The 16306-nt window shown below is 39.6% G+C and overlaps 1 protein-coding gene across 1 annotated transcript in view; it reads left to right on the top strand.

Annotated features, from left to right (window-relative positions):
* Positions 1-16306, top strand: part of ASB7 (ankyrin repeat and SOCS box containing 7) — a 49700-nt gene that overhangs the window by 19973 nt on the left and 13421 nt on the right. The window contains exon 5 of the mRNA XM_007990571.3: positions 7512-8117. Within this exon, the coding sequence (XP_007988762.1) occupies positions 7512-8117 (606 nt within the window). The remainder of the gene's footprint in view (positions 1-7511; positions 8118-16306) is intronic.

Below are 16306 nucleotides of genomic sequence, written 5' to 3'. Positions count from 1 at the left end.
ACAGGCAAAAAAAGAAATCATGAAGGTATTCTCACTCATAATAGCTACAAAAAAAACAAAAAACAAAAAAACAAAAAAAAAAACCTAGGCATAAATTTAACCAAGAAGATGAGAGATCTCTACAAGGAAAAGTACAAAGCACTGATGAAACAAATTGAAGAGGACACAAACAAATGGAAAGACATCCCATGCTCATGGATTGGAAGAATTAATTTTGTTAAAATGACTCTTCTGTCCAAGGCAATGTGTAGGTTTGAGGCAATTTCTATCAAAATACCAACGTCACTTTTTGTGAAATTAGAAACAACAATCCTAAAATTCATAAAGAACCAAAAAAGAGCCTGAATAGCTGAAGCAATCCTGAGCAAAAGGGACAAAGCTGGAGACATCATACTACCTGACTTCAGAATATACTACGAGGCTCTAGTAACCAAAACAGCATGGTATTGACCTAAAAACACAAACCAATGGAACAGAGAATCCAGAAATCTGTGTATTTATAGCAAACTGATTTTCGACAAAGATAACAAGAACGTACATTGGGGAAAGGACACCCTCTTCAGGTAAATGTTGCTGGGAAAACTGGATATCCATATGCAGAAGAATAAAACCTGACTCCTGTCTCTCACCATATGCAAAACAACACAAAATGGATGAAAAACATAAGCATAAGACCTGGAACCCCAAATCTACTGGAAGAAAACAGGGAAAATGCTTCAGGACATTGGTTTAGGCAGAGATTTTATGGCTAAGACCTCAGAAACACAGACACCTAAAATATAGGCAAACGGGTCTATATTTTAGAAACTGAAAAACCTCTATACAGCAAAAGGAACAATTGATAGAATGAAGAGACAGCCTGTTCAATGGGAGAAAATATTTGCAAACTATTCATCTGACAAGGGAAATTGTAATATCCAGAATATACAAGGAAGTCAACAGTAAAAACAACAAATAATCTGATTAAAAAGTGGGCAAGTCAGGCGCGGTGGCCCACACCTGTAATCCCAGCACTTTGGGAAGCTGAGGCGGGTGGGTCACCTGAGGCCAGGAGTTCAAGACCAGCCTGGCCAACATGGTGAAACCCCATCTCTACTAAAACTATGAAAATTAGCTGGGCCCACGTGGTGGTGGGTGCCTGTAATCCCAGCTACTCGGGAGGCTGAGGCAGGAGAATCACTTGAACCCGGGAGGCAGAGTTTGCAGTGAGCCGAGATGGCGCCACTGCACTCCAGCCTGGGTGACGAGAGCGAAATTCCATCTCAAAAAAACAAAAGTTAGCAAAGGACACAAATAGACATTTCTTGAAAGAAGGCATGCACATGTCCAGCAGGTGTGTGAAAAATTGCTCAACATCATTAATCATTAGGGAAATGCAAATCAAAACCACAATGAGATATCGTATCCCAGTTATAATGGCTACTATTAAAAAGACAAAAAATACCAGATGCCAGCGAAGAGGCAGAGAAAAGAAAACTCTTAATATGATGTTGGTGGGACTGTAAATTAGTACATCCACTGTGGAAAACTGGACATTTCTCAAAGAAACTAAAAATAGAAATACATGTAATCCAGCAGTCCCACTACTGAGTATCCAAAGGAAAAGAAATCAGTATGTCAAAGGAATACCTGCACTTGTGTGTTTATTACAGCACTATTCACAATAGCAAAGATTTGGAATCAACCTAAGTGTCCATCGTGGTATATATACACACAATAGAATAAAATTGGGCCATAAAAAAGTGAGATCATTTGCAGCCACATAGATGACTGGAGGTCATTATGCGAGGTGAAATAAGCACATTACGTTCTCACTCATGTGGAAGCTAAAAAAGTTGGCCTCTCGGGAGTAAAGAATAGAATGATAGATAACAAGAGGCTGGGAAGGGTATGTTGGTGGTAGGAGGAGATGAAGACAGGTTGGTTAATGGGTACCATTTGTTAGAAGAAATAAGCTCTGACTTTCAATAGCAGAATAGGGTGATTATAGTTAGCAACAGTGTATTATGTATCTCAGAGTAGCTGCAAGAGAAGACTTGAAATGTTCCCAGCTCATAGAAATGATAAATGCTCAAGGTGATGATGAATAATACAAATACCCTGACTTGATCATTACACATTCTGTTCATGTAATAAATATTCCCATATACCCAATAAACATGTAAAATATTACCAATAAAAAAAACTTAAAAAGAATGGAAAGGGGTATGTTTCTACAGATCCTCTAGACATCAAAAAGATAATAAGGAGTATAATGGGCACCTGTGTGCCATTAGGAAAAATGGACAGATTTCCTGATGCACATTGCTAAAACTGACCCAAGGAAAAAATAGATTAATAGCCTTATATCAATTTAAGAAATCTAGCTAATCACTGAAACTTTTGACTGAGAACACTTTAGGCCCACCTGGCTTCTCATTGAATTATTTCAAATATTAAAGGACATAAATAAGAATTCTACACAATGTTTTTGACAGAGGAGGCAACACTTCCAAGCTTGTTGTATGAGGCTTGTGTAGCCCTGATACAGACCAAACAAAGACCTTGGAAGAAAACTATAGGACAGTATTTTTCATGACAACAGATACAAAAATTCTTAACAAAATATTGGCAAATTCAGTCTATTGGTGTATAAAAAAAGGATATTATGCCCAAGTAGTATTTATTCCAGGAATGCAATATTTGTTTGACATCTGAAAATCAATAGGCTAAGTAATTTGTCACATTAGTATAAAACATAAATACCAAACAGTCATTTCAGTAGATTCAGAAAATGGGACAGTCTTAAATACCTTCATGAGAAAGACAGGAAACCAGAAGCAGAAGGTGATTTCCAAAGCAATGAAAAGCTACAGCTTCCCGGGTGGTGAACTACTGATTTCTTTCCTTTTAAGATCAGGAACCAAGGGAAGGGTCTCTGCTTTTGCCACTTTATTCAGCACTCTACTGTAGGTTCTAACCAGTGGAATGAGAGCAGAGCAGTAATCAAGGGTCATGAATTGGAAAGAAAGAAGTCAAACTGTCTTTACTTGCAGAGAAAATAATTGTGCATGTAGACACTGGCAAGAAAACTACAGGCCGGGCACGGTAGCTCACATCTGTAATCACAGCACTTTGGGAGGCCGAGGCGGGCGGATCAAGATGTCAGGAGATTGAGACCATCCTGGCTAACACGGTGAAACCATCTCTACAAAAACTACAAAAAAAAACCAAAAAACAAAAAACCGGACGTAGTGGCAGGCGCCTGGAGCCCCAGCTACTGGAGAGGCTGAGGCAGGAGAATGGTGTGAACCTGGGAGGTGGAGCTTGCAGTGAGCCGAGATCGTGCCACTGCACTCCAGCCTGGGTGGCAGAGCAAGACTCTGTCTCAAAAAAAAAAAAAAAGAAACCTACAAATGTGTACTAGAACTAAAAGTGATTTTGGGTAGATTATAGAATACACAAGTCAGTATGCAAAAATCAGCTTTATTTCTATCAACAGTCATCATTTGGAAAATGGAATTTTAGCTCATTATAATAGCAACAAAGTTTAAAATATTTAAGAATTTAACAAAATGTATGCATGATGTATATAAGCTATAAAACATTGCTGAAGAGAATTAAGACCTAAATAGAGAATTATCCCATGTTTATGGTTTGGAAGAATCAATATTGTTTACATCATTTTAGAGAGGTTGCCGTACTTAGAGTCAGTGGAGTTCTAATCAAAATTCCAGCAGACTTGTTTGAAGAATTGACAAGCTGATTCTAAAATGTATTATCCCAAATATTAATAATTTTAAAGAAGGCTAGAGAACTTAAGCTACCTGCTATTAAAACTTATTGTAAGCTACAGTAGTCAAGACAGTGTAGGTTTGGTGTATGGAAAGACTTTTAGACCAATGGAACAAAACAGTTCAGAAATAGACCTACACTTTTATGGTAAATTGATTTTCAGCAGTGACACTAGGGTAAATCATTAAGGAAAGAGTCGTTTTAACAAATTGCGCTAGAACAAGTAGGTATCTTTGTGGAAAGTACTCAACCTCGAACTTACGGTATACCACACACAAAAATTAATTATGGGCCATTGATCTAAATGTGAGAGTTAAAAGTGCAAAATTCCTAGAAGAAAAAAGAAAATCTTTGTGACATTGCATTGGGCAAAGATTTTTAAAATAAGATACAAAACCACAAACTGTAAAATAAATAATGGACTTCATCAAAATCAAGAGTCTTGCTCTTCAAAACATAATACAGAAAATGAAAAGGCAAGCAACAAACTAGGAGAAAATATTTACAAAACACATCTGACAAAAGGCTTGTATCCAGAATATACATAGAATTTGTACAACTCATTAATGAGGAGACAACCAATAAAAGTAGATAAAGGATGTGAACAGACAATTCACAAAACAAAGTATATGAATAAGTTCAGTATAGCTAGTTATTTGGGAAATGGAAAAGTCACGATTCTACCTGTCTAGAATGAGTGAAATTAAAATTACTAATGATACCAAGATGTAGAACAATTTGAACTCATCCATTGCTGGTGAGAATGTAAAATGGTATAGCCATTTAAAAAGCCACTTATAAAAGTTTAATGTGCATTTAACATATGACCCAGCAAGTCTCTCGTAGATATTAAACCCAAGTGAAATGAAAACACACACTGTCCCTCTCTCCTTCTCTCTCATGTATTGATTCATGATAGCATTATTCAAATAGCCTCAAATTGGTAATAACTCAAATGTCCATCTTCTCATAAATGGATTAGAAAAACTATATATCTATAGTATACGGTACTATCCAGCAATACAAAAGAATGAACTGTTAATACAACGTGGAAATATTTCAGAAACATAATGCAAAGTGAAGTAAGTCAAACACAAAAGTCTACATATGATTCTATTAATGTGAATTTCCAGAAAAGAGAAAACTTTTTGTTGACCAGTGGTTTGCATGGGACCCAGAGTCTGGGAAGGGCTAAAGAGAGATGAAGGAACTTTTTGAGATGATGGAATGTTCTATATTATAAATAGGGTGGTGGGTTATATACCTGTATACAATTATCAGAGCTAATCAGTCTGTACACTTAAAGTGAATGCATTTTACCTCAATAAAGCTGTTAGAAAAAAAAAAAAAAATCCCCTCATATTCGTAGGGAATGCTTCTTTGCTTCTGTTTATATACATTACATTTTTTTTCCCAGTAAATTTAAATGAACCCGTTGAGATTTTGCTACAGCTTATTTAAAATAAGTTCTACCTGGGGAGAAAATATTCGATAAGGGGACAAAGTAATTAGTTTGGTGAGGTTGCTGTTTTAGATGAAATGTTTAGGGGAGGCTTTTCTTTTTTTGATAAAGGGACATTTGAATGAATACAGATGACATGAGTTGAATTAATGTTTTCTTTTCACATGTCTTATACATTTCTTACTGAATTTCTGTCTAGGTGTTTTGTAGTTTTTGTTGCTATTACAAATGACATATTTTTCTTACCTTATTTCATGGGCTAATAATCTTTAAATTACATTTTGTTTGCATTTTCATTTGCTTTCTAATCTCCCTTTTGGTTTTAACAGAGACTAAGCAGGTCATTGTTGTGTGTGTTAATCTCTATTTTTCCTTAGCTCAGTGTAGCATCAAAACGTACATAGAACCTAAAAGAGACCTGAAATGGAAACCAAAGATGCAAGTGCAGTGTTTTGTAACATAATTTTAATTTTACCGTCAAATAGAACGAGTATAGGATGCAAATAAGGATGTTGGCTGGCTCCTTTAAAAGCACCGCTGGTGGCTGAAAGGTGGGAGAAGTGAAAGAAGGTATTCTTAAATTTCACTTGCAGATTAAGAGGGAGTATCTGCAAGCAGTTGACTGGCCAGGTATAGATTTGAAATGACCTTTGGCAAGATTTTTTGTTTCATTTGAATGGGAGAGCATCTTGTAGATTTCACGCCTGATTTCAAACTTTTGGTGAGCGATGCACCTGAAACAGGCTTGAGTGACTTGAGGGCTCAGCAGTATCTGCCCAACATAAACATTAGTAGCTCATGCTCATGCCTTACCAGCAGATGGCAGCAAAATGCTGTGTTAAAATGTTCTTGCCCTATTTATTTAAGTCATATAGTAAACAGGTACTGTATATTTTTCTTTCAGTTAAGACCAAGGTAGATATGATGCTCTTATTTCCTCTAAATAGATACAACTAATACTACCATTGTGTACTGTCACTTTACAATAAATATTTTTAGAAATCTACATGATATGGCTTACCTAAAAAAATCTTATTTTGTATGGGTTTTGTTAGCAACTGCTTCACTGAAGTACTCTCCACAGTGTTATTTTACATACAGTTTTCTGCCTCGTAGATTTTTCTGAGAGAACCATTTATCATAATATGTTCTAGACCTAAATAACATTTATTAAATAATACATGAGTTTTTGCTCACCTGTGGAGGCTGTGTGTGTTGTGTGTGTGTATGTATGTGTATGTGTGTGTGTGAAACATTAATGATTTTTTTTTCTTTTGTTAACAAGCCAAAACTTAAGGGTGACTTTTACAAGAAGAGAGCATTTTCATCCTGGGTAGTTAAGTCTGATCAATTTGTCTTTTCACGGAATTGCTGGCTTCCAGGAGGTGCCCTGCATAACTAGTCCTTGTCCCTCTTCTGCCCCCAGCCAGAGATGCCATGGGGTGAACACCATCAAGAACCAGCCTTTGGCTTAATGAAATATCTGAGGCCAGTGACAAAAGTCTGTGACTTGAGTCACATAGCAGATAAATTATTATAGTTGTTTTTTCTTCTGCAGAGATCAATTAGGAGAGGTTTTTGGAACTGTTTTAGAAAATAATATTTACACAATACTGAGGTTATTCACATAATGCATTGCTTAATTCTTATAAACTCTAAAGTTCATATAAAACTAGGAATTCAGAATAGACTTCTATCTTTTGAAAAAACAATTTATCAAGATTACTTGACATATATCTGAAATGCTTTGGAATTTTTATAGACCACAGAAAAACTTTTTTCTTATTACTTAATATACCCTAAAACAACACAGTGTGCCAGACCATAGTACATCCGTAATTTAGAGCAGCAGATGTTGCTACACATGCTTCTCTTTAAGACCAAGAAGAAGCACAAGAGAAAATAAAACAAAAAGTTCAAAACAGAAGAGCAACGTGAAACAGTGCAGAGATGAAGGAGTTGAGTAGCCAAAGGCAGTTGGTTAAATTAGCAAAGACAGGATATGGTGATCTGTACTGCGTGTTTTTTGTGTGTATCATTTTAAACACTTTGTCTTTCTCCTTTCATTAACCCAGACGTGATAACATTCTACAGAATTTATTTTCCATTAAAACTAGACTTGAATTAAACTGAGGAAAAAAGTACTTGATATTCATTACAGTGGTTGGTTGCTTCACATTTTATATGAGAATTGGCCACAGTTTGCTGTGCCATGGTAATGTTTGTTGTTTTGTCTTAGAGTCTGCTAATACTTTCATTTTGGTTTTAACTCCAGCTGATCCCACAGTTAAAGACTTAATCGGAGGCTTCACGGCTCTTCATTATGCAGCCATGCATGGCCGGGCCCGTATTGCACGCTTGATGTTAGAATCTGAATACAGGAGCGACATCATTAATGCAAAAAGCAATGACGGCTGGACTCCCCTCCATGTGGCTGCCCACTACGGCAGGGACTCATTTGTCCGGCTTCTCCTGGAGTTCAAAGCTGAGGTTGACCCACTCAGTGATAAAGGTACCACACCGCTTCAGCTCGCCATTATCCGAGAGAGGTCAAGCTGTGTGAAAATCCTCCTGGACCACAATGCCAACATCGACATTCAGAATGGTTTCCTGTTGCGATACGCCGTGATCAAAAGCAATCACTCTTATTGCCGAATGTTCCTTCAGAGAGGGGCAGACACAAACTTGGGTCGCTTAGAAGACGGACAGACTCCTTTACACTTATCTGCCCTTAGGGATGATGTGCTCTGTGCACGGATGTTATATAATTATGGAGCAGACACGAACACACGGAACTATGAAGGACAGACCCCATTGGCTGTTTCAATAAGTATTTCTGGAAGTAGTCGACCATGTTTGGATTTCTTACAAGAAGTCACAAGTATGTAATATAATTATTACTTTATTGCATTTAAAAAAAATTTGCATCTTCTGAGGAGCTTAATGTGTTTTTGCAACTTAAGATGACTAGATACTAATCATTCCTATAACCACTGCTTGGTAAGCGATGCCTCATTCTTCTGAAATAAAAAAATAACTTTGAATCACAAGATTTCATAAAAATTCAATTGTGTTTCTAAATGTAATAGGGGTAGACAGTAGGCGTGAGGGAAGGAATGGAGAGAAGGACAGAGAGGAGAATTTCTTTAAATAAACAAAGATCTGTGTTAGAACAAGGCAATTCCTGTTGGTCATAAGGATAATCTTACCTGGCTTCCATGGACTTCAAGTTGAGGAGTTAGAGGGAGAATTTTGGATTTTAGATTCCTTAGCTGTGAAAATATCCTAGAATTTGTGCTTTATTGCTAAGTTGTTCACGTTTTAGTTGTGGCTTTTCTGCTTCATGAGAACCCACATGAAATGGAACAGTGGTACTGTTTATTTAGGGATACTGCTAGTGGAAGTTAAGGATGCTAGAAATTGTTGTAAGAAAATATTTGCTAGCAGTGGGAAGTTTGGCACCACTGTCCCTGGACCACATGGCTTCCATTGTATTTGAACAATTTTTGTGTGGGTGCTTTTTTTTAAAGCCTTGAAGTGTCTGACCCACTTTCTGTAGTAATACATGCGTCCTAGTTGTTTCTGTGATGGGGTATCAGTTTGTATGGACTTAGCCATCCTCTCTCGTCAAGCTTCCATGTGACCAGTCGATTGTGTGTCTCATGCTTAATGTCCAACATGAAGCTAAAATCTGTAAACAAAATTGATTTTGCTGTCTGCTGAACTTTTTAATGAATTCCTTTTTCCTCACTGGTTTTGAATCTTTGATCATGATTATAGAAGAAGACATATTAATATCCTGGGTACCAGCTACTAGAGGACAAAGGCTTTACTTGACTTGCTTGTAAATAACCCACTCTACCCCTTAGAACTGACCTTTGGAGTACAAACTTACTTTATGAAGAAACAAAATGTAACTTGAATTTTGCAGATTCATGGAAGAAAAGATGAAATTATTATCACTAATGTATTCAGACTAAAGCATAAGAAGAAATCACACTACTTTGTCTACTCAGTGCTGGCTAGTACCAGTTTCTGTAATGTTGGAAATGGTCTCTCATTGCTGTCCAGTATAGTAGCCACTGGTCCCATGTGGCTGTTGAGCACTTATTAATGTGACCATTGCCACTGAGGAATTGAAATTTTATTTAATTGCGATTTAAGTTTAAATGGCCACAAGTGCCTGGTGACTCCTTTGTTGGTCCACACAGATCTGCCTGCCTTGGGAGAGGTATTTGGGGCTGACTGGTGGGCGTTCCATTGCAGAAAGCTTCTGAGACACGCGCAAGTAGCCAAAGATGGGAGATGTGATATCTGCAGTGCTGCAGTTCCTGGTTGCCTTGTTGTTGTTGTTCTTTTAACTTCTACATTAGAGACTTAGTTATCAGGAGTGTGGCTGCCCTTAGGAAGGCATGTCATATACTCACCTAAATGCCTCAGCCCCCTTTTTTTAAAATACTTTGTTCAGCGGTTAATGGCATAGACTAGAGCTAGACTGCAAGAGTTTGAGCCCTAACTCTATCACATGTTAGCTGTGACCTTGAGCAGCTCACCTAATCTCTCTGTGCCTTAGTGTCCTCACCTTCAAATTAAGATAATATAGGCTTGTTATGAGAATTAAATGAGTTAATATTTATAATGCACTTAACACTTAACACGTTCCAGGCGCTGTTCTTTGTAATTGTTTTTCAAGATAAAGTGTGTAACTAATAAAGTGAGGGTGGATTAACAGCGAGGACTGGCTTGCTACCAACAGAGCAAATCTTTAGATTCATATTCAACTCAAGCCTCCCAGTTTCAACCGTATATACAACTGTTTAGAGTCTGTACGTGGAGGCACGCAGCCAGGTGGCTGAGAGGAGCCGCTGGGCAGGAAAAGCATGTGGGCAGCCGCCCTGTGTCCCTGAGCCCTTAGAGCTGCCCCCAGCAGTGCTGTTGCACAGCAGGAATGTTGAGTTAAAGGCTCACATGCACTTTAAAATTTGAGCAGATAGAAACATCAGTGGGGACTGCCTCTGTCTGTGCTTAAGTTCTCCACTGCACGAGGAGCAGAGCTGTGCATCTAGGAGGTCCTCAGTAAATCCAGGCAGTCTGGCTGACTCTGTACAACAAGGAGTGAGGACTGAGGAAGCACAGACTGCTTTCCTGAGTGCAGGGCCCTCTGTCTGTTAAGGCTGCAGTTGTCCTTTATCTTCAGGTGCCTCAACATAATTTAGTATTTCTTGACTCTCCAGGGGTGTTTCCTGCCAAAAGCAAATTGGTGTTTCTGCTTCACCTGTGTGTTCTTTGGCTCTAAATAGGTTTACTTTTCCTGGTGAACAATATGGGCCAGAAGGAGCAACTGTGGCTGATACTCTGGACTGAGCTTTCTTATGAAAAGCAGCTCGAAAGAAGGTTGGTTAGTTCAGGGAGCACTAAATCAAAGCTGAGAGCTCCTTCTAGCCCGTGTGCTCTAAGCACTGCAGCCCCAGGCATCGTGCTGTTGGCTTATGATTGGAGATCGCAGACTGCCGAGGCATAAGGACAGCAGAGGGGCCACATGGTGGTCTTCATTCAGGCACATTTTACTCTTCATCACACTGTTTTGGCTAAAAACAGATTATTTACATTGGAAGAGACCAAAAAAATTATAATACCGGAATTTAAAAACTACTCTGGCCTTTTAGAAAAATTGCCATAAAAACTCTAATATATAGTGCAAACAAAAACAAAACAGAGCGCACTCGTGGCTTGGTAATAAAGTAGCATCTGCTGGTGACTTGTTGATGCTGAGTAGGGGGAGAGGTCAGGAAGAGCTGCTGTTGCTGTTCCCTTCAGCCAGCCCGCTGTCTAGCATTCAGACCTCAGAACCTCCCCCTTCCAGGATGGCAGGAGCACAGCGGGGCCCATCCATGGAGGAGCCTCTTCTCTGTGCCCAGGAATGATAAACGCAGTTAGAGGAGCCAAAGCACCTGCCTGAATGATGAGCATCACTTGTGGAAGGAAAGCTGTGTCCTGCTTAGTTGGCAGTGTTTATGAGAAGCCAGTTTTTAGTTTTTTACTTGTAGTCAAAAAAAAAAAAAATGAAATAAATAAAAGAGAGAACAGTGAAGGTGTGACCCGTGTCAAGTAGAAATGGTAGTGACGGCCAGGCGCAGTAATCCCAGCACTTTGGAGGCCGAGGCGGGCGGAGCACCTGAGGTCAGGAGTTTGAGACTAGCCTGGTCAACGTGGTGAAACCCTGTCTCTACTAAAAATACAAAAATTAGCTGGGCATGGTGGCACATAGCTGTAATCCCAGCTACTTGGGAGGCTGAGGCAGGAGAATCACTTGAACCCAGGAGGTGGAGGTTGCAGTGAGCCGAGATTGCGCTACTGCACTCCAGCCTGGGTAACAAGAGCAAAACTCTCTCAAGAAAAAAAAGAAAGAGACAGAGACAGAGAGAGAGAGAGAGAGAGAGGAAGGAAGGAGGGAGGAAAGGAGGGAGGGAGGGAGGAAAAGGAAAAGGAAAGGAAGAAGAAAGAAAGGAAGAAAAAAAAGAAAAGAAAGAGAAATAAATGGTGATGAGGACAGACAGCAGTGGCCATTCTAGAGGTAAATAGCCCCTTGTACCTGGGCCAGGACTAGGATGAGGCAAGTGACGTGGCCAGGGCACAAAACTTAGGAGGCCCTCATTCTCAGGCTCATGCACACAAAGTGGAATAATGCGTACATAATGTTTGCACACACACCACTCCAGAACCAAGACGATCCCAGAGGCTCTGGCGTGTGGGCATTGGTTACAGTCCTCCAGCCTCAGGTGAAGAGCAGAAGGTTGCGGGAATGTTTGCCCCATTCAAAAGAGAAACTTAGTGGTTATGCACAAGAAAAGGGTGACACGAGAAAATGTTGTTAAACAGGTACAGTACTATAACCTCGTGAAAAGATCGTTCCTCAGTAAAGCTTGAGGAGTAAATAATAATACTGCCCACCCTGAAGAATCAGATAGTGAGTTAGTGATTTTTTTTTTCTTCTTGCTCACAATGTAAACTCCGGTAGTCAATGTATGGACCAAGGAGTTATTCAGAATATGAAATCTTCTAGAAAGAGATTCCATGAGAAAGCTGAACCTGAGGCAGTGACTAGCAAGAACATTTAATCATACATATATTCACATATACACACACATAAAAACGAGGCTTTAATGATTGGCACAACTGGAATTTTGTTCAAAGAGAAGTAGGAGAGAACGTATGTTTTTGGGGAAAACCCCACCTCAGAATGCTTAAGCACAAATTATAGACCTGGCAAGGTAAGTACTGTTCTCACTCTAAAGCCACTTCTTTAGGTGAAAGGAAAGGATTCAAAAGAAAAGAGAAAGGGCCAGGTGCAGTGGCTGACACTTGTAATCCCAGCACTTTGGGAGGCCAAAGCAGGTAGATCACTTGAGGCCAGGAGTTAAGAGACCAGCCTGTCCAACATGTTGAAACCCCATCTCCACTAAAAGCACAAAAATTGGCTGGGCGTGGTGGCATGCACCTATTGTCCCAGGTACTCATGAGGCTGAGGCAGGAGAATCTGGACCCAGGAGGCTGCAGTTGCAGTGAGCTGCAATCATGCCATTGCACTCCAGCCTGGGTGACAGAGTGAGACTCCATCTCAAAAAAAAAAAAAAAGAAAGAAATAGTAGCTGCAGTTCCTTGTGCAAATGGTATGGAAATTGGAGGAAACTTTTCAGTAACACAGTCCAGTGAAAGTTGAGACAGCAGTAAACAGGATGGCTCCCTCCTGGAGAAGGCCACTGGAAAGGAGGCGGTGTCTGATTGGCTAGATTATTTGCAGAAAAGATGCCATACTGTGCTTTCTACCTAGGAATTCCTTTCACTGTGAGGCTTTTTACCCTTTATGTAGGGGGGAAAGGTTCAAAAGGCAAAGCGGAGTCAAAGGTTTGTTTGCCCCAGCAGACAAGGTACAGTGCTGTTGGAGGGGTCACCTTGTCACTCCTTTTCCCCTCTGCCAGTGACATCCACAGTGACATCTCTACTGTGTTGAGAATTTCACCTCCTCAGAGCTACTGCTTATTAAGGCATGAAGACAGTCAAGATTTTACAATTACCATTTAATAATTTCATTAATCTTAATAATTATGGTTATTTTAAATTCCCTGACTGGTAATTCCAACACCTGTGTCATATTTAAGTCTGGTTCTGATGCTTATTTTGTCTCTCCAGACTGTGTTTTTTTTTCGTGCCTCTTAGCATGTTTTGTGATTTTTTTTTACTGAAGCTAGACATGGTGGGTAACAGAAACTGAGGTAAACAGTCCTTTGACGTGAGGCTTTTTGTTAATCTGACTGTGAATTGGGCTGTGCGTCATGTTTATTGCAGCTGTGGGTGCCAGAGGGTTCCGGTCCCTGCAGTGCCCTTGTTTTTGTCCCGTGTCTTGGCTTTGGGCTTCCCTAAGCACCCTCGTTGGAGAGAGGGTGCATCCTGCAGCTTTCTTGGCTTTCATCCTATGTCACACGTTGGAGCCCCATTGGTGCAGTTGTAAGGTGTGGGAAGGGCCAGTGGTCTGCAGTCTTCTGATTCACTCTCAGTCTTTCAGTGGACCTGTGTCTCTAGGCTGCGTCTTCACACATGTTTCTTCTTGTGTAGCTTTTCCAGCCCTATAAGTGAGACAGGAAGCCAGAGGGGACTGGACTCAGGAATGCCCTTTCCTCATGGCTCTGAGACAAGGCTCTGAGAAAGTCTTCCCCACCTCCAGGATGCGGGCCTTTATCATGGAGAAGGTTCTGGGTGCATTTCACAAGGGTTACTCTTCACCTCCTCATGCTGGAGCCATGAGAGGGTCTTTACTGGCTCTTTACCTTGAGGACTTGGTGGGGTTCCTGGGATTAGAACTCACAACCAAGTGGGAGGCTTCATAAGACCGGCTGCCACTCTCAGACTAGTCAATTCACAGTCTGGCCATTCGTCAAAATTACCATTTCAGTGTTCCTACCAGTTTATGGCTTCAGTGACTTCGGCTGCAGGTACACAGATCTCAGCCATGGCTCTGAATTTGTTTCCTCTCCAGATTTTGTGGTGGAGGTTTGCCCCACAGCTTCAGTTTTCTGATAGATCCATGAAAAGTCATTGACTTCGAGTTTATTCAGGTTTTTTGTCTTGTAAGGATAGGCGTGATGATTTCCAAGCTCTTTACATGTTGGAACTAAAACTGGAAGTCTATTTAGTTTTATCATTTTTATTTAAAATAGGAAAAACATACTCTGTCCATTGTCCTTTGAGCTGGTTAATGTTTTGCCCACTGGGATCAGGTGTCTCCCGTACATCATCCCAAAGATCTCCCCACTGTGCCTGTGCCAGAGGCACTGTTGGATCAGTAGGATGGGATGGTAGAGCAGCTGATGGGCTTCTGATCTAGTATCTGACTCGCCTTAGAAACTTGGACAAGATGTTTAACACTCCCCCCACCCCACTGGCATCAGTTTCCTTCTCTGAAAAACAGAGGAATTGGGACATAGTCCCCAAGTCCCTCCCTTTTAAAATTTCTTGCCACTAACTACTCTTAAAGGCTATGATTTTCTGCTGCTTATGATTGAAAACGAAACAAAAATGGTTTTTCTTTTTTAAAGTTATGTTAGAATGTTTTTCAGTGTGGACTTTATAGCCGGGGCTCCTCAAGATTGTTTTAGGTGCCTATGAGATCAAAACTAATTTCCTAACAATACTAAGATGTGATTTGCCTTTTTCACTGTGATGACATTTGTGTTGATGGTGTACAAGCAGTGGTAGGTGAAACTGCTGGCATGTTAGCATGAATCGAGACAGTGGCCCCAGCCGGTACTGGTCATTGTTCACTGCCAGACACTCTCAGGAAAAAATGATTCCAATTCCACTTAAGAAGGTCTGTGATGAAGCGGTAAAATTAATTTTATTAAATCTTGTCCCTGCGAATACTTTTTAAATTTTCTGTGGGATGGAAATGGCAAGTATTCTTACTGCATACCAAAGTGCAGTGATTTGATTGAGGAAAAGCAACTTCAATTTGTTTGAGCTGAACTGGCAGCTTTTTCATGGAACACCATTTTTACTTGAAAGAGTAACAGCTAAACTCTAGCCATTTAGTCTTGGGTATTTGGCAGACATTTTCTTGAAAATGAGTAAAATTCACTTGTCACTTTAAGGAAAACAACTGACGGGACTTATGGCCAGTCATAAAATTTGAACTTTGCAAATGAGGATTTTAGAAAACTTATATTTGCTGCTGTGAGATTCCTAGTATCTAGACACTTCTTCAATCAATGAAGATATTAACAAAGTGATTTTTTGATCTTATATAATGGAACAAGTTAACATTTGGAAGATCCACATAACTCAATGAACCTTGTTTTCCAAATGACTAATGCATAATGTGACAACAATCACACATGGATAAATGATCCATTTCAAGTGCGAGTTGAACCAGTGGATTTTAATGTAACAGAGTATGAAAGTTCATCAATTTGGTACCAGATTTCATATAGTAACTAACCATTAAGAAACGCCCACTTGTCTAGTTTTGATGGAGTATCAGAGAAGATCCACAGTTACTTGAAAAAAATTATTTAAAAATTCCTTCCGTTTCCAACTGCGTGTCTGAGTGAGGCTGGATTTTCTTCAGGTGCTCCAGTCAAGACAGCGTGTTGTAGCAGATGAAATGCAGAAGCAGATCTCTGACTGCGGCTGCCTTCTGTGAAGCCAGACATTAAAAGAGATTTGCAGAAAACTGTAAGAAGTGCTGTTCTCACAAAAATCCCTTTTGTTTTAGAAAGCAGCTCTTATTTTTACATAAAAATATTTCAATTGATGATGGATTTTTAAGTGAATTGGATATTTAAAAAATTTCTCAATTTCTAAAATGGTAAATGTAGGTAAGTATAACTGACATAAAGATTCTTTGCGCTTCTCCGATTTTAAAAGTGCAAGGGGGTCCTAAAACTAAAGACTGAGACCTAGTGATATACATTCCCTACAATCAGATTTTTAGGGCGTCCTGTTAGCCTAGTGTTTCAGAATTTGATGAATCTCTAATGTATTTCTGTTTAAAGTTAAAATCTGTGGATAATACGA

This window comes from Chlorocebus sabaeus, chromosome 29 (assembly GCF_047675955.1).
Source record: "Chlorocebus sabaeus isolate Y175 chromosome 29, mChlSab1.0.hap1, whole genome shotgun sequence".
In the NCBI taxonomy this organism is placed as follows: Eukaryota; Metazoa; Chordata; class Mammalia; order Primates; family Cercopithecidae; genus Chlorocebus; species Chlorocebus sabaeus.
The sequence above is the reverse complement of the archived record's forward strand: the minus strand, read 5'-3'. Positions and strand labels throughout refer to the sequence as shown.